This window comes from Sitophilus oryzae, unplaced genomic scaffold (assembly GCF_002938485.1).
Source record: "Sitophilus oryzae breed Bouriz unplaced genomic scaffold, Soryzae_2.0 scaffold_169_pilon_pilon, whole genome shotgun sequence".
Taxonomy (NCBI): Eukaryota; Metazoa; Arthropoda; class Insecta; order Coleoptera; family Curculionidae; genus Sitophilus; species Sitophilus oryzae.
This window is the reverse complement of record NW_022146390.1, coordinates 1,114,266-1,139,253: the sequence shown is the minus strand read 5'-3', so window position 1 is coordinate 1,139,253 and position 24,988 is coordinate 1,114,266. Positions and strand designations below refer to the sequence as shown.

The 24,988-nt window shown below is 31.1% G+C and overlaps 2 protein-coding genes across 7 annotated transcripts; one reads left to right on the top strand and one right to left on the bottom strand.

Annotated features, from left to right (window-relative positions):
- Positions 1 to 129: 129 nt before the first annotated feature.
- On the bottom strand, positions 130 to 14,683 carry LOC115881098 (SUN domain-containing protein 1-like). 3 transcript variants are annotated; one of them, XM_030898468.1, is made up of 11 exons: positions 14,496 to 14,669; positions 11,355 to 11,496; positions 11,243 to 11,293; positions 10,876 to 11,181; positions 8,258 to 8,331; positions 8,108 to 8,201; positions 7,845 to 7,943; positions 7,658 to 7,770; positions 1,724 to 1,891; positions 824 to 996; positions 130 to 263 (listed from the first exon to the last, which is right to left on the bottom strand). In XM_030898468.1, exons 2-11 carry the CDS (start codon positions 11,395 to 11,397, stop codon positions 218 to 220), a joined length of 1,167 nt encoding a protein of 388 aa, XP_030754328.1. In that variant the 5' UTR covers positions 11,398 to 11,496; positions 14,496 to 14,669; the 3' UTR covers positions 130 to 217. The 3 variants fall into 3 exon arrangements, with proteins under 3 accessions (XP_030754328.1, XP_030754329.1, XP_030754330.1); XM_030898469.1 differs by lacking the exon at positions 14,496 to 14,669 and adding an exon at positions 13,413 to 13,533; XM_030898470.1 differs by lacking the exons at positions 11,243 to 11,293; positions 11,355 to 11,496 and having other exon boundaries at positions 14,496 to 14,683.
- Positions 13,411 to 24,988, top strand: LOC115881100 (mitochondrial glycine transporter-like). 4 transcript variants are annotated; one of them, XM_030898473.1, is made up of 6 exons: positions 13,411 to 13,542; positions 20,383 to 20,498; positions 20,587 to 20,677; positions 20,880 to 21,052; positions 21,827 to 22,002; positions 24,028 to 24,531. In XM_030898473.1, exons 1-6 carry the CDS (start codon positions 13,528 to 13,530, stop codon positions 24,312 to 24,314), a joined length of 858 nt encoding a protein of 285 aa, XP_030754333.1. In that variant the 5' UTR covers positions 13,411 to 13,527; the 3' UTR covers positions 24,315 to 24,531. The 4 variants fall into 4 exon arrangements, with proteins under 4 accessions (XP_030754333.1, XP_030754335.1, XP_030754331.1 ...); XM_030898475.1 differs by lacking the exon at positions 13,411 to 13,542 and adding an exon at positions 14,199 to 14,228; XM_030898471.1 differs by lacking the exon at positions 13,411 to 13,542 and adding an exon at positions 19,451 to 19,684 and having other exon boundaries at positions 24,028 to 24,988.

The following is a 24,988-nucleotide window of genomic DNA, read 5'->3' as shown; positions in this document are numbered from 1 at the left end:
TTTAATTATAATTTTCTTCAAAATTCTTCACTAATGATGCGAATTTAGTTATTAGTTGATAAACAATCTTTTTGTGACCGTCCAATGAAACTTTGATAAGAAGCAATTGGCGTTTTTTGACGTAACATAAAATAAAAAAAAAACTGTGTAAAATTATTATATTTTTTGTCAATATAAAAATAAAATAAATACAGCTTAGAACACCTACAAATTCTGTTTATTTCTCTTCCATTCGCATTTCCATTTCACCATGAACCCTAAATCTGAAACAAGTTAATGAAATAAAAATAAATAATTAATAGAATAAGTCTTAGGAATAAGCCAAAATGCACCATTTCTACTCTACAGCATGTCCCCGGATTGTCTTTACAAGAGGAAAACCTTTTTTATTATTGACTATTTGAGAAAAATGCATTCTTCATATGTGTAAAGACAATCCGGGGACATACCTACCTCCATATAAAATGGCAATTTTATGTACAAGAAATAATTAGAGAACTTTCAAAAATATACAGGATGCCCCCAGTACCAAAAAAAATATATTTTTTTATAGCGAATAGACAATGATAACATTTATTTTTGGCACGTATACAGAGCGATTTAAAATATTTTCAGAGAAAAATTGTAATCTTTTAAATCTGAAAAACATTCCATTTGAATTAAACAGAATATTTTGTAAAAAAATTAATTTTAGACTTAAACAGGAAACCTAAAATGCTTTTTTTAGAACAGTGGTTCAAATTTGACCAGGTAAGTAATGCTTGTCCTATAATTATAAACATATTTAGGATTCAATGAGTAAATTAATAAATACATTTCAAACCTGTATATGCAAGTGAAGTCTGGATTTCCGTGATTAGAAATGATTCTCAGTTCTACAAACTCGTAGGTCTCATCTGATTTAGTAGCTAAAGTAAACGTCTGTACTAAAGGACCTTCGATATTATACGAATACTGTCCTAAAAGGGTTCCTCTATCTGTTGGAGTCTTCAAACCCTAAAAAAGACAAATATTTTTAGGGTTCCGTACCCAAAGGGTAAAAACGGGAACCCTATTACTAAGACTTCGCTGTCCGTCCGTCTGTTACAAAGGTCTATCTTATGAAGTTTAACCGTTATAGCTAGACAGTTTGAAATTTTTACAGATAATGTATCTATGTTGCCTCTATAAGAAAAAATACTAAAAACAGAATTAAATAAATGTTTATAAATAAAAAAGTACTTTCACTAAACATTATCTTTTATAAGTAAGAATTTTATATAAAATTTTTCACGTTCTCTGTGGCCGCGTGGTTAAAGCGTTAGGACTTTACGCTGCTATGACGTTGGAGCCGTAGCAAGCCGTAGTAAGGCAGGTTCGAATTCTAGTCAAGGCGACTTTTTTTAAATCGTTTTTTTTTAATTTATATATATTTTTACATATTTATATTTACTTTTTACATATTTATTATTGGTTAATACAATTTTTAGTAAAATGTGTTTCTTCATTTTTTTAAATTACTTATACGCGCATTCAAAATTTCAGTTAAATCGGAAAAAAAAGTTTATAATAATATAGTGTCTAATATTGTATAGATAATGAATGGTACGGAACCCTTCGTGCGCGAGTCCGACTCGCACTTGACTAGTTTTTTTTTATTAAATTTATGGATGAATTTAGTGCAAATCGAGGTTTTTAGCGAAGATACATAGTTGCAGATGTGTATTAATATAAATTATTTTACCCAAACTGTAAAATCTTTGGGCGCTGTGGTCGAATCTCCAGAAGGCGATATTGTTTTCGATATGTGCTCCAAACTGATAGCATCAATTTTGATCTTGCCCAGAAGCTTAATAACAGCTCCACCATTTGACCCTTTGAATGCCCAACATTCTCCAGGGGATGTACCAGTCTAAATAAACATTCCTAATTAATGTCTGAGAGTACACTATCAGTATCTATAGTTTGTCAAGGAAGAGAATACACATTTATTACAGAAGATATTCAAAAAAAGATAAAAAATCAATTTTTGAACTAAACATATATTTACTAGATTATTATATTTATAACAATCTGTATATACCAGATCTCTACTACATATTTCTAGTCATTTAATGCATATTTATGCTAATCTCAATCTGTGTGTTATATTGTCTATTTTGTGCAAATATAGAATAGAAAAAAAAATTAATCTTATTCATATAGCCTTCTAAATCCTTTCTGGTCCAAGTTTCAAGTCTGATTTGACGAGGATGCAGCAGGAACATTTGAGAAAGGTGAGAGAGGATTTAAGAAAATTGCAAGAAGAAGGGTGTTCAACCAAAACAATCAAATATGTGAATGGCAGTCCAAGGATAGTTGAGAAGACAAATTTTTGAATGGCGGAGGTGGCAATAAAGAATCAATTTCAGTTTGTTATCAAAACGTTCGCGGCCTTCGCACCAAGTGCAGGGACTTTTTGTTATCAGTTGCAATTTCGGATTATGATATTATTTGTAGCGATGGGAACTATCGAATGAATTAGACTATCGAATGGTTACTGAATGAATGATTTCAACTATCGAATGGTTTCATTCGAATAAAATCATTCATTCATTTGTATACTAAAGCATGTGAAAACCTCGCCGTGCGACTAAATGGTTATCGTTAGCCACGACTATCGAATGCTTTTGAAAAATGAAATTTAGTATTCGTTTGATTTTTGTCTGCGTTAGTGCATTATTAGTTCTTCCAAATTTTTATAACTTGCCTTCTAAATACTGTGCTATTTTTGCGTTTATTAAAACATTTAAAATACTAAAGTAGTAGTGTTTTTTTTTAAATTGACGATTGTGTACGTGTGCAGGTGGTCAAAATTTTTCCGAAAATTTGTGTGATTTTCCGATCATTCAATTATTTAATTTTATACGGTATATGGTCTATTTTTTAATGGGAAATTTTGAGAAGTAACAATTTTTAAGAGAGAGGAGGTGAACTTACAATTAATTTTAAAAATACATATTATGTATTTGTATTTTAGATGTTTTAGTAATATGAATCAGTTGAACTTAATAATCATATGTAAGTAATGTGGTAATGTGGTTAAGTAAATTGTTATGAAACTCAAATTTTGGGATGAGAAAATTAAATTGATTGATTAAAGTTTTACACGTGCCAATTTAAAAAAAAGTTAACGATATTTGTATTTTGTTTATGGTAATTCTCTTACATGTAGATTTTTGCGAAGAAATATTTCATTTATTTTTTAAAGTAAATGCCAGTAAAAGCAAATATTATTTTTAAATACTAATACAAAGTAATAAAAAGTAATATACATATTATATAATTTTGATTCCTAATTTTTTATTTATATTTTTCTTCTATTACACTGCATGCTTAGAAAATTAATAAATGTTTATATTTCATGATTTTAAAATTTGTTGTTAATATAACAAATTAGTTCTGTAATTATTATTATTTAATAAACCAACGTTGCCACAAAAAAATTAAAGACTATATTATTTTTAAATAGGATCTAATATAAATAATTTTGACTTCTAATTTGTTGTTTATATTTTGCTACTACTTAAAAAAATGTTTATATTAAATGATTTTAAATTTTGGTGTTAATAGGTATATCAAATTATTACTGTTATTATTATTTATTAAACCTGTTTTGCTTAAAAACATTAAAAATCATTTTCCTACATCCAAAATAAAAAGTATTATTGCAGTGTAACAACAGAATATTAATAAAAAAAAATGCAAAATATATAGTCATACTATCCCTAACTAACTATAATACCAAAGAATAATATTCTTCGCTAATACCAACTAATACGAATATACGGCAACAGCGCCGTTCGTAATGTATTTTCTGTGTAAATACTAGCACCTCAATAAAAAAAATAATGTGTCCTTATCTTTATCTGACTCAAAATCAAAGATGCCGGCTTTTTTCATACCATTGCCACCGACCGCCGACCGCTGTCGGGTTTCTAGGAAAGAAACCTACGTCGCCGGGGCGACAACTAAAATCCAGTTTATATTTTTCTGACGAATAAATGAATTTTACAAATGAATGAATTTTATAAATGAATGGTTTTTGCTGCCGAATTAATATATTTCAAGGCAGATGACGCATCTATTCGATATTTTTATTCGAATAGTTTTCGACGAATGTTTTCTTACTAGCTATCGAATTATTCGAATGAATTGCAACTATCGAATGTTTCGATAGTATTCATTCGATAGTTCCCACTACTAATTATTTGTGTGAGTGAAAGTGGTCTGAACGAGAATTTTAACGATGGTGAATTGGTGGACTCTTCATATTCCGTATTCAGGAAAGATAGGAGCAGCACTACAAGCTCTAAAAATCGCGGAGGGGGAGTCCTAATAGCATGTAAGAACATTTTTAATGCTGTGGAAACATCTTCCACAAACAATAATGTTGAACAAGTTTATATTAATTTTACATATAACCGTTCTCAATACATAGTTGGTTGTACTTATATACCACCAAACTCTCCTTTAGAAAGTTACACAAATCATATGTCAGACGTCAATCATATTATGAGTAAATATACTAACTGTAAAACTTGTAACTTCGGAGATTATAACCTACCGAATTTACAGTGGGATCCTCTTGACGAATGTGCAAAAAATGCCACTTCTTTAAAAGAAATTGCCTTTTGTGATGAGTTGTCAATTTTAGGATTATTTCAATTAAATTATATTAGAAACACTTTTGGTGTCATACTTGATCTCTGTCTAACTGACATTCAAACAACAGTTAATAAATGTACTCCCCTCGTAAATGAAGATTTTTTCACCCGGCAATAGGACTAACTATAGAAACAACATCAAGAGTGTGTCCTGATAAAGAACAATACTTCTATAATTTTAAAAAAGCGAATTATGGACAATTGAATAATATGTTATTAGATATAAATTGGACAGTGATTTATAGTTTAAAAAATATTGACGAAATTATTATGTAATTGAGAAGTGTATCCCTAAATACTGTTTAAAAGAAAGTACCTTTCCATCATGGTTTAATAAAGACTTAATTAATACAATCAAAAAGAAAAAGATCATGCATAAACTATATAAGGAAACAATAGATGAACATTATTACTATGAATTCTCATCTTTGCGCGAAATTTGTAAATTTAAAAGTAAGACTTGTTATAACAATTTTGTAAAAGGAGCTGAACAGAGTATTAAGTCTGACTCATCGCAATTCTGGAATTTCATTAAAAATAAAAACAACTATTGTCAGGAGCTACCTTACAAAATGACCTGGGACGATAAATTTGCATGAGATAAGTTGGAAATTAGCAATCTGTTTGCGGATTACTTTGGAAATGTCTATAAGCCAAGTCAAAAAAAATCGAAAAAATGATCTGAAATCGATGTTAACCTATCTAATATTGAAATTAAATATGATGATCTGCTCAGTACTATGTTAAATTTAAAAATCAACAAAGGACCTGGACCACTGATGGTCTTCCCAATCTATTTTTAAGAGAATGTGCAGTAAGCCTTTGTGAACCTCTATGTTTTATTTTTAATCGCTGTGTGTCTATTGGGGCATTTCCAATTGACTGGGAACATTCCTTTGTCACTCCAGTTTTCAAATCCGGCAACAAATCATCCATCAGTAACTATCGTCCAATATGCATTCAGTCTGCTATTCCAAAATTACTTGAAAAAATGTTAATTCCAACATTAACTAATTGTTTTAAAAATATTATTGTAACTACTCAGCATGGTTTCTTTGGAGGCAGATCTACGGCTTCGAACATATGTTTCCGTACGTAAATTTTGTTCTGCAATCTATGAACGATAAAACCGAAGTCCATTCAATATACACTGATTTTTGTAAAGTTTTTGATTTAGTGGATCACGAAATTCTAATAGTAAAATTACATGCCTATGGTATTCGTAGTCCCTTATGTGATTTTTTTAAATCGTACATTACAGGCAGAACCCAGCAAGTGAAAGTAAAGGGGAGTTTGTCCAATCGTTATGGAGTTTTCTCTGGAGTGCCGCAAGGTTCCCATCTTGCACCAATTTTATTTAGTATCTTTATAAACGATATTGGAAATAAATTTACTAGTCGACACTTATTATTTGCAGACGACTTAAAGATTTACCGGGACATAAAAACTATTTCAGACTCTATGGAACTGCAGAGTGATATTGATCTACTCAATGACTGGTGTGTGGACAATAAACTCAAACTAAACATTAATAAGTGCTCTTTTATTATTTTTATTAGGGGCGAAAGTATAAGTTTGATGTAACGTATACTATTAATAACACCAACTTAATCAGAGTGTACACTGTTAAGGATCTTGGAATATCGCTTGACTACGAATTAAATTTTAACAACCATTATGACAATTTAATATCGAAGGCAAACAGGAATTTGGGGTTTATTTTTAGAAATACCAAAGATTTTTTAGACCCGTCCTCAGACATTATATAACAGCCTAGTAAGATCATCACTAGAGTACTCTTCCATAATCTGGATGCCACATTATGAAACACATAAAAGTAGATTTTTCCAAATTGAGAAAAAATTTTTAAAATATATGAATTTCTTCCTTAGTAAGAATAACATTCTGTTGAATATGATTGAGACTTTGGGGTATCTGAACTTCCAAAAGTTGGAGCTTAGATGGGATTATCTGACTGTATGTTTTTTCTACAAACTAATATCGAATCGTATCGATTCACCAGATTGTTTGGCAAATTTCGACTTTCACATTGCTCCAAGACATCTGAGGTCACAATCGTTGCTGCACTTAAGAACATATTCAACTTTTTATGCACAAAATTGCCCTGCAAATAGAATTTCCAGAAGTGTGAATGGGTACGACTTGGATTATTTTTGTAATTCCTTAAGTATATTTAAAAACCGTGCTAGAAATGTAATTGTTTTCAGGAATGAATTGTAGACTATGCTTGGCCTTTGCTATTTTTTTCTCATTATTATTTTTTTTTTAGTTTATGGAATCTATTATTTCTGTATTTTGTATAATTTTTATATTATCTATTATCTGTTCAAATTGTATTTTTTGTTGAATGCCTCTGGCGTTTATGAAATAAATAAATAAATAAATAAAGAGAAAATACACGACAGTGACAGTTATTTTTATTTACAGGTAAATTAAATTTTCGCTAATTTTTTAAATGTCGACTGTCTAAATCATCCCTGACTCTTGGACAGACATAATTTATATAGATGACTTTCCTTTGTACTACACCAATAGAAAGTATATCTTTAAATAAAATCACCAAATATTATTTTTATTTGTTAAATTTTCGAAGAGAAGACATTGAACAATTACAGTGAACTTTTGCTATCTTGTGGACTGACAATATTTAAAATGTCCCACTTCCTAGAAATTTTTTTTAATCTTCGAGCTATTAATAAAGTTACAGTCGATAAAACTGTGTAAAAATAAATACTAGGGATTTATGAGTTATTACCAAGGCCGCTGAGTGATAACATAACATATTTTTTATTGATGTATTCGAAGAATAAATGCTTGGATGATGATTCCCATTTTTTTCCAGAAGAGTTTGTGTCACTGTGTATGATGGGTATACTATCAATAGTCGTGTCATTATAGGACAATTTAATTAATCTTTTGTTGTTTGAATTTTATCATAAAGATAGTTAAACCTGAATCATTGCCCTGGGTCCATGCATTCCTTCGCACAGTGAGATTCCAAGCAGGGAATTTTTTGGCTGTCCATAGTTTTCTGTACCAGGCGATAACTGAACAATTCTTCCTCCTAAAAGAATAAACTTTTCCTTAAGGATTTATTCCTTGTTATTAGTAGCAAGATGTAGATATTTTTAATCATACCTGCTGATTCTAACGCAAAATCTGTTCTTCCTGTCTTATCACTGTACATCTTGTTAATTTCGTTCTCTACCATCTTTTGTACAGATTGTCTAAAATTATCTGCAATCACATTAAAACAGAAAATACGTCACTTAAAATGAAAGTATAGTCTATCCAGCAAGAGGCTAATATACTTTCTTTATAAGAACTAAATAACTATAACAATATCTGTCAATGTCATATATATTCTTTTGCTGGACAGACTATATATACTCCGTTATTACTTTGGCTTTGTCTTAAATCCTTAATTTCGTTGCCGATTTCACTTATTTTGTAAAGAGTATCCAGCCTAGCATCGATAATATTCTTCACTTGAGTCTAGAAAAATAAAAAAATACATTGTATAACCTTTTTTAATATTTGCGTTCACTCACGTTGGCTGTTTCTACATCTGTCTTGAGTTTTACAATTTGAACTCTAACGTAATTCACGTACCATCCAAGAACAGCTGAAACTCAAATTACGTTAAGTAATTAATATTTAATAAATTATTGAATAAGTTCCGTAAATTTTCTGTCTTAAGCCGGTCCCACACGATGTGACAAACACCTTCCAACGTTGGACACATAAACATTTGCCACATCGTATAGAAGACACAAAAATCAACTGCAATATTGTCTACACCTGGGCCAAATGTTGGTTACAATTTGACGCTTCGTGTAGGACCGGCTTTAACGAAGCAAACTTTTCATACGGTGGTCCAGTACTTTGTAAAAGCGAGACAAAAGTAATATTCACTGCTACACCTTCACATTATTGGACATGTATTCTTTTTGAAACTATAGTCTGTCTAACGAGAGTATCCCTGATAGTGACAGTTGTGTCTATAATTTTAATTCATAGGCAAATTGTATTTTCTGTAATTTTTAAGATGTCATCTGTCAAAATATTTCCTGACTTGTTGGGTAGACTTTAGCACTAAATACCATATACCAATCTAAATATCTTATACAAATATAACAGGGTGGCGCACCTCATTTGCCTAGGTTGATTATACGAAAATGTAAAGATGTGGAAACAAAATATTTTATGGGTATATATGGGGAGACAATGTGCACAATTTAAAATAATTTTGAAATATTCAGGGTGTTTCAGAACTAAGATCCATACCAAAGTTATATTTTTTCTTATGGAATACCTGGTACGAGAGGCGTATTGTGGCCGGGCGCCATATTGATTGGATGCCTCCCCCGCGGCACTTTATAGATGGTTGGTGAACATAAACAAACGAGAAATAAATACAAAGCGATGCCCAGGTTTAACATAGTAAAAAAAAAATACTGGTTCATATTTAGTTTAGTTGTTCTGTTTATACAAGGTGGCGCACTTCATTCGCCTCGGTTGATTATACGAAAACGGAAAGATGTAGAAACAAAATATTTTATGGGTATATGTGGGGAGTTAATGTGCACAATTTAAAATTATTTTTAAGTATACAGGGTGTCTCAGAACTAAGATCCATACCAAAGTTATATTTTTTCTTACGGAACATCCGGTATTTTATTTAATTTTTGGATTCTTGGGCCCAAAAAAAGGCATTTATTGTAAGGGTTAAATATGTCAAAACATCTTTGGTTTTTGAGACATTTAAAGATATTTAAATTTACATGCTACAATAGAATAGATTATTAACACCCTGTACATTACTTTTCAGAATTAATTCTTATGCTGAGCTTAAAGGTAGAGAAATAAACTTTACTGAGAAATGGTATTGCTTGCTTAAATTTATACAGGGCTATCAAAAATTGCTAATCTATTTTAAGGATATATTTTATATAAAAACTTCGTTATGTCAAATGCAACACACTGTATTTTTTTAAATAAATCGAAGCAGATTCAAATGCTCTTTCAAACTATATTAGAGTTTCCTATACCTATCTAGCTCAGATTTTGAATAAAAAGCGATTTTTAAATAAAATTGCAATCAATATGGCTGGTGTCGCCATGGCAATTTTCTAGTGACAGTTAGTAACTATTTTCCATCTATTTTCAAAATCGCCATTAGTTTATGGACATTATTATTTATAATTTATAACAGTTACTTAAATTTACCTACAATAGTTTAATATTAGTAAAAAAGTAAGTTTTAAATTATTATTAAATTAGATTTTGAAAATAGCTACTGTCACTAGAAACTTGCCATGACGACACTAGCCCTCTTGGTTGCCATTTTATTGAAAAAATGCTCTTTATTCAAAATCTGAGCCAAATAGGTATAGGAAACCCTAATACAGTTTGACAGAGCATTTTAAATCGGCTTCGATTTATTTAAAAAAATACAGGGTGTTTGGTTTGGTAAAAAATTTGGTTTGTATTTGAAATACCGAAGTTTTTATGTAAAATAAATTCTTAAAATAGATCAGCAATTTTTGATACCCCTGTATAAACTTACGAAAGCAATAACATTTTTCTGTAAAGTTTATATTTCTCTACCTTTAAACTCAGCATAAGAATTAATTCTGAGAAAAGTAATGTACAGGGTGTTAATAATCTGTTCTATTGTAGCATGCAAATTTAAATATCTTTAAATATCTCAAAACCCGAAGATTTTAAACATATTTAACCCTTATAATAAGTGCCTTCTTTTGGGCCCAAGAATCCAAAAATGAAATAAAGTACTGGGTGTCCCGTAAGAAAAAATATAACTTTGGTATGGATCTTAGTTCTAAAACACTCTGTATATTTCAAAATAATTTTAAATTGGGCACATTGTCTCCCCACATATACTCATAAAATATTTTATTTCTTCATCTTTCTGTTTTCGTATAATCAACCGAGGCGAATGAGGTGCGCCACCCTGTATAATTAACAAAAATATATAATTTTTTTAAAAGTGGTATTTTTTACTTAAAAAGTATTGAGAATCTTAAAAAGAGACAGAATAATAACGATATTTTTAAATAAATTGAGGAAAACAACTATATACAATAATTGTATTAATATCATGCAATCTTTTATATTTATATAAATTTATAATTATTATACAGTATACCTGCAAACAGTATTATCATAACATTTTTCATCCAAATTTGCTTTCTATCATTCTGTATACAAGGTGGTTCGTGAAATTCCATTTTCCTGTTATAGGGGATCAAACAATTTTGGATTGTCCGTTCATACAATTCAGAATTTTCGACTTCCGATATGTTTTTCGAACAATTCGTACTAGTATTCGAAAAACGATCGCTGTGATTTTCGAAATTATCTATAAGGTAAGTCTCTTCATCAGAATCGATTTGAAAATTTAATAGCTTGGCTTGGTACTGTTTTGTATTGTCCTTTTTCTTGTATGCTTTCGCTGAAATAAACCATAAATATTAATTTACGATAAAATTGTCAATAAAAAACGCTGTTGTTACCCGATAGTCTTGTATTATAATTATGTATAGGGGTGTAATAGATTTCCTTCTCTAAAAATAAAATTAAAACTAATATATAGTGATTGTAAATTATAGTATACGAGTTGTATACCCGTCTTTGGATAACTATTTTCTGACTTTTCGTTGTAAACCATCCTGTGACAGTGACATTTAGCACTACAGGTGCTTGAACATATATCAATGAAGTGAAATCAAAGCATTGCTCAGTTACATTTATAACATAATATAGGTACCTATAAAAATTTGAGTAATCTTTTTAAGTAATATAAAAATTAAAGTTAAATTAAATCTTTATCAGAGTATTATGTTGAGCAACGCAAGATTTATCCGGTCTACCATATCTTATAGCTATCTAGTCTAAGCTCTATTATGTTCTTTAAATCTAGTTAATATTGATCTTCTAGTTTCCCAACATATTTCTGATTACAATCTTTACATTAAATCTCATATACAGGGTGTCCCAGAAATAAGTGCAAGGATTTTAACTGGTAGTATATTTCTGCCTCAGAAACACGCCTATGAGGTTTTTCTTGCAAAAAAAAAATTTTGAAAATTTGAAATTTAAAAAAAAAAATTTGAAATTATTTTTAGTTTTAAGTTAAAAAACATAATTTCTTGATAATATGGCAACGCAGGTAGTAGATTAAATTTACATGGAAGAAAATCCGGAAAAGATCCAGTGGTTCTCAAAATTTAAGCAAAAAAGCATTTTTTGTTAAAATTTGCAAAGTAAAATAACTCGTTTATTTTAGACTTATTTGAAAAATGGCAAAGAGAAAAGATACTTCTTTTGATCAGATCTACCACCCCTTAAAATATTTGCACTTATTTCTGGGACACCCTGTATATATACCCGACTTTTCCAGTGAAGGTGTTTTTTCTTTAGGATCACCTAATAGGTTGTTGTTTATTATTATTAGTATTATACACAAGTTTATAATTGACATTGTGAAAAATTCTTTTTAAACCATGAGATAACTCTCCATCAAATGTACATTTAAAAAATACAAAATAAAGTTATAATAGTGTTACGTTTTTCGTCGGTTCCGTGTGGATAGAAAGTCTAATTTATTTAAACAAAAAATTTATTTTACACTAAATAACAAAACAATAAGGATAAAACTACTTAAAAAACTATTTACAACTTATTTATTATTTATCTAAAAGGAATTTATTTTGAATTTAGCGCGGCAACTGTACGCGTCGACCGATCTGTTTGTTTCTCTGTCTCTCCTTTCCACAGTTCTCGAATAGTCCATTAGATCATTAGGTGCATAGAGAAGATTTAGATTATTCTCGTATGTACGCCGCCATTCTAGTGAAACTCGACTGTTCTCGAACGTTCGATGGGCCACTACGGTGTCTATTCTTTAATGCAATATTAAGGTCATATTTATGGGGGCGGGACATATTAGAACGGGTTAGGCTGAGTCCACACAGGTCCGCAACAATAGTTTCAACTGGCATATTGGTTGTTAAATCAATAAAAAGTCAAAATCTCAAAAGACCGATATCACATTTAATAATAAGATTTTTAAAAATAATAATTGTTCTTAATAATTATTAATAAAATAATTATTAATAACAATTATCATTTTTAAAAATGCTTTTACATTGAACGTCTTTTTAGAGAAATAAGATGAATAATAATTATTATTGACCAACCATGAAAAATGAATGTACTTCAAGACGCGTTTCGAAGATTTTAGATACTGGAATGGAAATTTTCGAAATAAATTTTGATAAAAACGCACTGTTTCATATTATCTTATTATTTAACTTAAGCCGAACAAATATTTTCTCAAATATCACGGCCTGTCGACGATTTCAAAATACCCCCACGAGCGTCAGCGAACCATATTTGATCGATAAATACAAATGAAATTGTTTATTGCTTCTTTTGTTGACCCCCATGACCTATAATATTATATTCCTATACCCCCAGCAGAGAACAATTATTGTTTGATAAGCCTTTAAGTGTGAACATTTCCACAGAGTTTATCTTCTGGTTAACTTTGTATACGGAGTGTAGAAAAACAAAGTATGACTTCATCAGTTCATTATTTGTCTTAATTTTCATTTTGATATTATTTGGGATAAACCCAGGTTAAGTTGTTTTAGACTTTAACTGAAAATAAAGTATACCTACCTAAAGAGAACGACTGCAATAATTTATTTTTATTCAATAACTCTGTGCACTTGAACATTGAAATTATATTGGTGGTTTTCTAAATTTGAGTGTGCTAATTTGATAGTTTGATCTTATGGATATTACACAGGTAACTTATTTTAGTAACAGAGGGGTTTGGGTTTATTTTAGATTCACATTAAAGTAAAAACAAGCTCAGCTTTTCTCGAAAACATGCCGGGTTTGTCGCAAATGGAAAGCGAGAAAGCTAAAAACACTACTAAAAACAACAACAAGAAAAAAGAAAAACCTATTTAATATGTCTAAATATATTATAAACAGTTGACGTTCTGTCAAAGTAACGTCATTTTAATACAACGTCAACGGTTTATAATGAACGTATCTGCTAAAAAGTTAAGTGTTCTTAAATAGTTGTATTTAGACATTTTAAATTGCTTCTCTTCTTTTTTTTGCTGCTGATGACCAGGAGGAATTATTTTTATTTATTTTTTTATATTTGTTGATTTCTCTTCCAGTGGCGAAAAACTATTTCTTTTTAAGAAATTAGGTAACTCGTCCACAATGGTATACGAGTATATTACACACATTATTTAAAACTTAGTTTTTATTTAAGGAAATCATTGCTTGAGATTGGCACTGCTAATCTTGATATATCTAAAATTAAATCATATTATTTAATACTTAATTAACTGAAATTAAAGTAGGTACTTGAAAATATGTGAGTGAAATATTTTATTTTAGTTCGGTAGGAAATATATCTACGTTTGTTCAGTAATTTTATAGTAATTTGTTTAATAAATAATGGATTTTATACAGGTAACTATACCTTTAGTTATACCCTTAATCAAGAGTTATACAATTAAAGTTGCTTTAGATTTTTAATATTATATACCAAAACAAACTTAATTTAACATTAAAATCTAAAAACATTAAACTTAATCTAACATTATTTTGTTTCTTACATCTGTCTAACTAGTTACGAAATATGAATGATATGGCTGTGTTGAAAACAATCATTTTTAATCAAGGAGCCTTGGAAAAATAGTCTGAATTTGATCGTCTAATGTTTTATGTTTTTCGTACCTTATGCTGGCTGGTTAAAAGATGCCCAAATCGTATTTCTAATCATATCTGAATTTTGCCAAAATAGAACAAGTGTTGCTCATCAGCATATTTGGAGAAGCATTTTTTACGAATAATTTGGTACCCCACATTTGGTATTTCGAGTCAAATTGTCGTTATGAACCGCATGTTACAATTTCAAATAAACCATATGCGAAAATATCAAAAGTTGATTTATAATATGTCATTCTATTCATAGTGTCATTTTTTATAGAATAAAATAACAAAATACCGAGGGTGTCATTAAAAAATCAAAAGTTGTAGTCATTTCCGGTGAAACAGGAAGTATGAGGACATAAAATTGTAGGTAAAGCCTACGCAACGAATCAGACATCAAAAATGACAGATAATAATCATCTGATTTGAATGTGCATTAAAATGACGACAGAACTCTTACTGATGTCAGGTATCTTTTCATAGCAGAGACTATAGGTTTGCCACCGGGTATAAATCAATTTTTCACTGCCATTAGACATTTCAGAGTATACAACAGCCAACCAATTAAGCCATCATTTATAAAAAAAACAGAAATTATATCACAAACGAGCCACAAACGTCTGTGTCCATTCATTATCGTCTTTAACCTTAATTGTAATCGGCAAAAAATACCACAAAAAGTTTTAATTGACCAAGAAGCATGAGATTAGTATTATGTGGTATTATTATAATGATATTGATAAAATAATAATTTAATTTTTCGCAAAATATATTGGCAAAAATATGTGATAAGTTAATGGCCTGAATTTCCTTCTTTAATGAACCAAATAGATACATCATTCGAATTCGAATTTTTGTCTGTAGTTAGTTCGTTATACTTCAATATCGACGTCAGATTCGAGAATTAAATATTTACTTTATCTATTATTTTTAATCAAATGACTATACTGCATATCATAATAATTCTACCACGGGTTAGTTATGAGATAAATAAAATAACAATGAGTTTCACCAGTACACGTAAAGAAAGGATTATTGGCATAGCCCGAAGCTGATGTAGAAAAAATCAAGGTAAAAAAATACATGAAAATTCGTATCTGTTCAACAAACCTAGGAAGATTTCGACAGATGACATCCAAAAAATTACAGAAAATGTCTACACTACTAAAGTCCTCTCACCCTGAATGCCAGCCTACCAAGGGATGGAAAGTAATAAAGAAGTAAACGATCTAGCTAGAAAAGGAGCGAACACTCTACTAACTGGATCAGAACCGTTTTACTTCCAAGTGGAAACCATCTCAAAGCGGAACTCAAGAACCTGGAAGATTTCAACCATAACCTGGAACGGGAAATGGAATTCTCCAACTACAGATCGACGTGTTCTGCAACAGAGACACTTTAGACAACTGTTAAGAAAAATAAAAACACTAAATCACCACAATACACCAAAACACTTTTACTTTTACACTGGACGCGCGTTTCGCTAACCATGTTAGCATCATCAGCAGATGATTATAAACTATAACAGTTTGCAGGATGCAAGAAAACCGTCTACCGATAACTCAAAAGGTACAAGGATATTTTTCATGAAAACTTAAAGGAGATAACTATATAATACAATCAGAGATATATAATCAGTGGATATAGTGGATCAGTGGTGAAATATAATCAAGAAATATGGCCTAATGTATTGGGAAAACATGAAATGGGAAACGTAAATAGTAATGGTGAACGCTTATTAACAACATGAACAGAGTATAATCTTTGCATCACCAATACGTGGTTTATGTTGAAGGACAAGTTTAAAGGTACCTGGAAACATCCCAGATCAGGCCACTGGTATCAATTGGACCACGTAATCGTTCGAAGGACGCATCTAAAAGATATGTCAGATTCACAAAAGCCAGAATAGATGCCGAATGTGGCCTCTATAAAACTTCTTAAACACAACAAATCAGCTGGCTGTGACGCAATTCCGGCGGAAATCTATAAGTGTACAAGTAAAGAACTTATTGGTCATCTTAATGCTCTCTTCGATGTCATAAGAGAATGCGGAGAGGTACCTCAGGACTTTGGCAACGCAAATATAGTGAATATATTTAAGAACAAAGGAAGTGCATCAGACGGAAACTATCGAGGAATTTCACTACTGGCTATCGGAGGAAAAACCTGGAGGAGGCACTGACCACCGACTTGTAATTTTAAAACAGTTAAAACCCAAACCTCCACACAGTAAAAAGTAAAACAATATGACCAGATCCCTCAAAGCCCTCAAAGAATCACCTCCACTAATAACTTCAATCTGAATCTTCGAAGCTGAACAAGGCTGGACACAATTAAGGGACGCGATTCATAAAACATCGATAAAAATCCAACAAAAAGAAACAACCAGACTGATTTAACGAAAATTAACTGCATATACAGGCTTTGTTTCAACAAAAACATACACAGCACATCAAGAAGCCACTGCAAATCCACACAATCCAAGGCTGGTGGACAACTTTAAAGCAGCCAACAACACACTTCGAAGAAACCTGCGCTAACTGAAGGATTACTGGTAGTCACAAAAAGCTAATCAGATTCAAGAGCACGCCGGCCCTACGTCACGACAATTGTAAATTCTTTGAGTCTGTAAAAGAAGTATACGGCCCAACCAAGAAGGTAAGCTGCCCAAAAGGCACAAAATGGTGAACTAAAAGAGGAAGAGCAAATCAGAAATTGCGAAAAGGATTACAGCCATATCCTTAACCAAGAAAGCAACCACAATATGGAAGCATTAAACAAAATACATCAGTATAACAGTCTTGATGTATTAGATATCCCAATAACAGAACAGGAAATAAAGGCCTCTATAAAACTTCTTAAACACAACAAATCAGCTGGCTGTGACGCAATTCCGGCGGAAATCTATAAGTGTGCAAGTAAAGAACTTATTGGTCATCTTAATGCTCTCTTCGATGTCATAAGAGAATGCGGAGAGGTACCTCAGGACTTTTGCAACGCAAATATAGTGAATATATTTAAGAACAAAGGAAGTGCATCAGACGGAAACTATCGAGGAATTTCACTACTGGCTATCGGAGGAAAAATTCTGGCAAAAATTATGTCAAATCGCCTGCACATATAAAAAAAAATTCCCAGAGAGCAGCGCACAATAGTTCGCAATGGAGAAGAATTGTAAACTCAGTTAACAACGACAACCAAAGGGCTTTTCAGTCACAGAGAAGCTCATGAAAGAAAACGTCTTGTGTAACCATCTTGTGATGTGTGTCAAATACTCGTCCGCGAGTAATGGCAGTATAGTATTGTAGGTGTTCCGTCAAAATACAAAAAGTTAGATAAGGATTAGATCAAAATTAATCATTAAGAAATAGTTTTATGTATATAATAATAATAATATTTTTTTCCGTGTAGAGTGTGTTATGTGCATTTCTTGTTCTTTTTGAAAAAACTAGCAAAGAAAGTTTACGCGTGTATACAACTTTAAGTACGTTTGTTATCGCACAGGCGAATACGAATAAACATGCAAACACATAAAAGTATGTTCTGTTTGAAGATTTCAAAGTGCGATACAGACATTTTATTTATGCGAACTTTTGAACTTAAAAATCTGTTTGACCCGCGGTTATCGGACCCCCTGTAGAAGAGTCAACCACAAGCGACGGTTATTATAAGCGCGTGATGTGCACACAGTGGCGTAACAAGAAATTGATTCTACCTTTAATTACGGATTAAAGATGATTAAGATTAAGATTTTTTGCAATTTCGAACATACACACCCATGTTTTTCGATATTGTGCTATTAAATTGCTGTTTTTTTGATCCTTTATAAGTTGATAGTCGCTAAATCGACCACTTTAATTTAACCAACTAATAAGTCGCGTGGAAGTGTATTATCGCCTAGTTTGTTTGCTATGCTTATTTCTATGCGCGCCTTGGTTATTTAATCAACTATATCTATACGTTGTCCGAATTGGCGCGAAAAGTTAACGTAAGCAGTGGAAGATTTTCTCTACTACTAAATATTTATTACTGGGAAAATAAGTGGACTTTTTATCTAGTGAACCCATCTGGAAATTTTAGCCAGACTCACAAATTGTCATTTAATGTTACCATCCGAACATAGTTTATATATTAAACCACTGCGAAAATAAGTACAAATAAAGAAATTTATTGCCTCTTGGACTAAAAGGAGTAAATTTGTTAGAGCTGAGGAATTATCAAGATTAAATGAGAAGAGTTAATTAATATTCCTAAAATATATTATTTAATTTATTATATATATTTTTAAATATTTTCAATTTTATTCATTAATCTCTAAGAAAATATTATGTATACGCAGTATATCTTAATATCTTTGTCACTATTTTAGCCTATAACCTCCTGATATATCTATCAGTATCTATCCTATGGAGGCTAAATCTATCCATCTAATTACAGAATACAATATTACAGTTTCGTACGCCACTGTCGTAAATAAATTTATTTTAGAAAAATGCCGATCCCGATTATTGTGTTAATTAAAGGAACTGAAAATATTTTCCTCTCTGATACAAAATTGTTTAATTGGCAAAGCTAAGAATAAAAAATGATTAAAATGATTACTGCGTATTAATACTCAAAAATATATTTACTACATTTTGGAATTTATTTATTCTCTCGTTTATTCTAGAAAAAAAAAAGAATTCAACTTAAAATAAAATACATTATTTCATGCATTGTTAATAAATATATTTTATACAGGACATTCCCTACAAGTAATCTAGAGGCCGTCCATAATAAATAAAATTTTCTCTTAGCTCTTTAAATTTTAAATTCCAATGCAAGGTACTTTTAATTTTGACCTCCAGCTGTATTGCTGGTTACCTAAGCTGGTTAGAAACTTTGTTAGAAACATAGAAAACACCTGTCTTTGTTTACTAATTCAAAATCATGGTGTTAAAGAAGGATGGTAAAAAATCAAAGCAGCTGATTTTGATGTTTTGAGTTTTGACAAAAGGGTACAGAGGTTAGGTGAGAAAAATATGTAGAAAATTTTTGTGTAAATGGCAAACCTAATCGATTTTCGAACGTGCAAGACGTACATTTGAAATAATGACCGGCAATATACCGGTAAAATAGAAATGCATAGATATTACGATGACAATGTAGTCGAGACTCATATAGGGGGTCAGCCACAAGCGACCCCGAATAAAAACGATTTTTTAGCAGATGTAAGTAGACCAGAACAAATAAACGAAAATTGGTAATTAGACGAGGTCAATAGATCACCACGAAACGTATATTTTTAAATGTTATCGGTTCGATAAGAGGGGGTCTGCAATATGTAATTAATAACGCTGCTGGTTATCAGTTGCCTTGTAGGAACGCGTATAAAAGGTCAAATTTATTCAAAATTATTTATTTGAGCAGTGTCTGTCTCGGTGTTGTGTTGTCTCAGTCTTGAAATCAACTGAATTATCTAGTTCGACTTATTTTTATGTGTCTGTTAATAATATTTCCTAAGTTTATATTTGTGACATACGAAAGGCAGAAGCATTAATACAAGAAGAGAAGTTTTAATTTTTGAGTGATTTTCTTAAATTATTTTTGTTTATGCATAGTGAAATACAAATGAGTTCCTTTTGGCATCTTGTAAAAATGATTGTTGCAAACAAATTCCGTGTCAACCCTATTTACTATTCAGACTACTCTGATACAATTGTTTGTTAATAATTTGGAACATATAAGGGTTCTAAATTTCTTCAGATATAACGCAAGACTGAGAGAAATCGTTTATTTTTACACCTTTGTACTTAAATTTTAATCATGGATATCGTTAGTAGTGTAAGTATATTATTTTACTTTATAAAACGTTTTTATTGAAAGATTATATTGCTATTTTTATACTAATTAAAACGTTTTTTTACAGTATCCCATTGTCAAAGCCTTCTTAGCTGGTTCATTTTCTGGAACATTCTCAACAGTATTGTTTCAACCACTGGATTTGGTAAAGACAAGGTTGCAAAATTCAACTGCAGTTGTAAAGTAAGTTTTAACGTAATTTTGTATCTTCATATACTCGTAAGGTAGCGTAACTTAGTATTTTGTTAATGTATGGTATTTTGATTTTCAGTGGGCGGCATGGTAGTGTTAGTATGTTCGGTGTGTTTAGCAACATTATACAGCAAGAACATATCAAAGGATTATGGCGCGGTATGGTCCCAGTAAGTATTTGTATTATAATTTTCTTTGATATTAAACTTATTACAATTTATACCTTTACCAGATATTATTAGAGCAAATCTGTTAATGATCTAATAAAAAATATAAACATACAAATCAGTATAAATGTGTCAAGGTTTGCACTATGTATTTGGTCTATATATTTTTATCTCATCGAAAAATTAATATTTTATTTCTTTTCAGTCGATTACAAGATGTGTTCCTGGCGTAGGACTGTATTTTTCCTCTTTGGATTACATAAAATCGTCATACTTGAATGGAGAAACGCCAACTGCTTTGGAATCTGTTTTAATGGGCTTCTGTGCAAGATCAATGAGCGGCGCCATCTTGATACCAATTACTGTAGTAAAGACAAGGTCAGTGTACTTATTTTCTTCTATTTAAGGTCAAGTTCTTACTTGTCCTTAATTTAATGAGTTATAATAATAATAATAAGAGGCAGTGTTTACTGTTTATTACCTCCAAACCTTTTTATTTTTTCAGATAAAAAAAACGAGATTTGATATGTTAGTTATTGACATAAATTAGGATTGATTGACGTATTCAATTTTTTCGCTCACTTCCTGTTTCACCGGAAATGACTACAACTTGATTTTTAAATGGCACCCTCCGTATATTTCTACTTTATTCGATGGGAAATGACACTCTGAATGGAAAAGCATGTTTTTACAAATAATTTGGTACCATACACTTGTTATATTTAGTCAGATTGTTCTTATGAACCGCATGTTACAATTTAATATAAACCATATGCGAAAATGTCAAAAGTTGACATATCATATCTATTCTGTCAAAAGTTGACATGTCATTCTATTCATAGTGTCATTTTATATCGAATAAAGTCGAAATATACCGAGGGCGTCATTTAAAAATCAAAAGTTGTAGTCATTTCCGGTGAAACAGGAAGTGCCCGAAAACAATTGAATACGTCAATCAATCTTAATTTATGTCATATACTAACATATCAAATCTCGTTTTTTATCTGAAAAAATAAAAAAGCTATAGGGGTAAGCCACTTTTGAGACGCACTCGGTATATACAGTAGACTTTAAAAGTATGTTTAGTAAACTGAAGCTGATGATTTCCTTTGGTATGTTAAATGTATTTAACATTTTTTTTGTTTGTTTCAGGTTTGAAAGTGGTGTTTATGGATATGACAGCATGATGTCTGCGTTGAAGGAAATCTATAGAACAGAAGGTATCAAGGGAATGACATGTGGATTGGTCCCTACTTTATTCAGGGATGCCCCATTCTCTGGACTTTACCTCATGTTCTATACGCAGGCTAAGCAACTTGTTCCACAAGGTAACTTGATGTTTGTAATATTATATTTATTATACATTTAAAAAGTTAAAATCAAGTCATCTTTCTAATGAATTTTGTTTTTGTTAAGAAATATTGCTTCCAAATAATGATTGGAATAACAATATTATGAAGATATGTATTTTTATAAATACAAGTATCAGTCAATAACTACTTGCTTTTGACGAGAGATGGCGTTGTTGATAATAGTTAGCATTTGAAAATGTTGAACAGTAATTCAAATATATAGCGATTTACCCTCGTATCTATGGAATGGAATATTCCATTCTTTACTTTGTTATGTCAGGTTTGCTAGTTGGTCAATTTAGCCTATGCATATATTTACGTTTATATTTAATGGTCTTATCAGTGGTTAGATGTACAATTGCAACAACTTCCTTAATGGATTTATCACTAATGTATTTTTCATAGCTCCAAGCCACGATTATAATGAATGCGATTTCTAACCCAAATCTTTTTAATTGTTGTCAAATACGTTATAATTGTTGGTTTATAAATTACGCGTAGTTGTCTGGAAAAATCACTTCTTAAAAAGAGTTTTATTTGATTAAAGTGTATCATTTTTTTATTGAATGATATAAATATAATACATATTATCAGTATTATTGAGTCCTTTGGTGAAAGTATTACTTATGGCGGTAAAAATTGAATACTTAAACTTTTTGGAATATTTTAGTACATCAGTGTCAATTTTAATTGAAAATAATAATAAAAAAAACTCAAATTTTTTATATCGTCTGACTAATGAGGGAATATACAATATGATCGAAAGATAAACGGCGTCAGCGATGGCTATGCAATGAAGATCGCTGTCATTTTATATGTAAAATTAAATGGGGAATGTCATCGGTCGATATTTTTAAACCAATTGGACGCCGTTTTTTTTAGATCATACGGTATAACAGTTACAGTTCTTATCTGTCATTATAGGGGGTTGTGTTTTCTGTACTTTTTGATGGTCACCTGTCGAAGTATTTCCTTCTCTCGCGGGACAGACTTTAGCTGACACCTGATGCCAAAATGAAGCTTCAAATTTTGAGTTGAATCTTCAAAAAATATCTTATCTTTCTATAATAATATAATAAATTGAGTTGTCATACAGTTGAGTTACAACCTAACCTCTTGAAAGAATAAAGATTTATAACGAGTTTTAATTATGATATTGCATTTTTATTTCGACTTAGCTCTATTTTATTCTCTGGCTGTGGAAAAAATTCTGGAAATTATTACTAGGGGGGGGGGGGGAGTTAATACTCTCTATTATAAAAAATGTCTATACCTATGTGGTGGATTCATCTCTCCAAAAAAATCCTTTATGGGTATTTCGCCACTGCACTGCAAGAAAATCTACAATTACACTCTCTATTATAATAATACTCTCTAATATACCATACTCAATACTTTAAATTTTGAAAGAGGTAGAAGTGTTTGTTGGTTAGAAGTACTATACGATAGAAAAAACGGCGTCAGAGTTGGAACTGAAGATCACTGTCATTTTATATGTAAAATTATATTAGTTATCTCCAAGCCAAGATTTGTGGAGGTGCCCGGTGGCGTAGAGGTACAGGCTCCCGTCTACCAATCTCAAGGTGTCAAGGTGTGGGTTCGAATCCTACACCCGGCATTTCATCAGCCGACTATTTTTACTAAAATAAAAATAGTTTGGGTACCTAGGTTGACTCAGCCTTAAATGAGTACTTGGGATTCACAATCCTGAGGTAATAATGGCGGTTGAAGCGTAGTGCTAGCCATATTATCTTCCTTGTATCTTGTATACCGAACGGCTCTAGCATGGCAAGCTGTACCTTGCTACTCCCAAGGCGTTAAACGCTATATACGGGAGCTATTACAATTATTATTATTTCCAAGCCAACTTGCAGCCGTTTTTTGACCATACGGTACTTTTTGGCTCATCAGAAATTTAAATAGAGCAAAGTAGAAACAAAAATAGTTTTTTTTTGTAATTCTTTTAGATTCTATTAGTTATAGTTCTCTTTTTTGTTTCAGAAATACTGAACACCCAGTACGCATCACCCATTCATTTCACTTGCGGCGTCACAGCCGGTATATTAGCCTCGGTTGTTACCCAACCGGCTGACGTACTAAAAACCAAAATGCAACTGTATCCCACCAAATTTAACGGTCTATGGTCCGTCATAGTGTACGTCCACAACAATTACGGAGTTCAAGGGTATTTCAAGGGCATGGTGCCCAGGATGCTGCGACGTACGCTTATGGCAGCCATGGCATGGACAGTGTATGAGCAGATATCGAAACATATAGGGTTAAAGTAGTATGGTGCATTGGGAAGGGCTAGCATGGTTTGGTAAACCTCCTAGTTCATATTTTTTTTGTAAAAGAAGTGTGGCTAAAAGTTGGTGCTACAGGATGAATCAGAAAAATCATTGATGGAAACGCATAATTTTCTTTCTTAAGTATGAAAATATGTTTTGTGTATTATTTCAATTTAAAATAATGATATCCTATATCAGTATACAGATATTTAGATGTGCAGCAGTGTGATTCTGTAAGTTGTCCAAAGTAAATTCTTGCTACATAGTGAGTCACTAGCAAAGAAATTTCATGTTACGTGTTTACAGAATCGCACTTCTGATGTCAGTCTAATGTCACTTTTTGAACGTCAATATTTCATTTGAAAAATTTGACAAAATTTTGTTGATCTAACCAGAGCCAGTAATTAAATACCTACCAATGTATTATTGTTTCTAAAAAAAACAATATATCCTACACTGTACTACTTTATTAATAAGTTTATATTGTGTGAATGTTCCTATATGTAATATTTTTGTATAAATTTGATAAACTATTACATTTAATGTACTGTACTAAAGGGATAATCTGCAAACGATATTGTATGGCCACATACAGTATTGATTTGTGATATATTGTTTCTTCATTGTTGACTTGTATATTTATATTTTTATTAAAAAATAAAATACTTTATTAG

Excerpts from the sequence above, each read along its gene's own strand:
- LOC115881100 (XM_030898471.1), top strand. The coding sequence starts at position 19,595 with ATGCATAGATATTACGATGACAATGTAGTCGAGACTCATATAGGGGGT. Across the intron at positions 19,685-20,382 it reads AAAACGATTTTTTAGCAGAT|TATCCCATTGTCAAAGCCTT; the intron begins GTAAGTAGACCA and ends GTTTTTTTACAG. Across the intron at positions 22,003-24,027 it reads TAAGCAACTTGTTCCACAAG|AAATACTGAACACCCAGTAC; the intron begins GTAACTTGATGT and ends TTTTTGTTTCAG.
- LOC115881098 (XM_030898468.1), bottom strand. The coding sequence starts at position 11,397 with ATGGTTTACAACGAAAAGTCAGAAAATAGTTATCCAAAGACGG. Across the intron at positions 1,892-7,657 it reads GACCCAGGGCAATGATTCAG|ACTGGTACATCCCCTGGAGA; the intron begins GTTTAACTATCT and ends ATGTTTATTTAG. Across the intron at positions 997-1,723 it reads CCAAAGATTTTACAGTTTGG|GGTTTGAAGACTCCAACAGA; the intron begins GTAAAATAATTT and ends TGTCTTTTTTAG.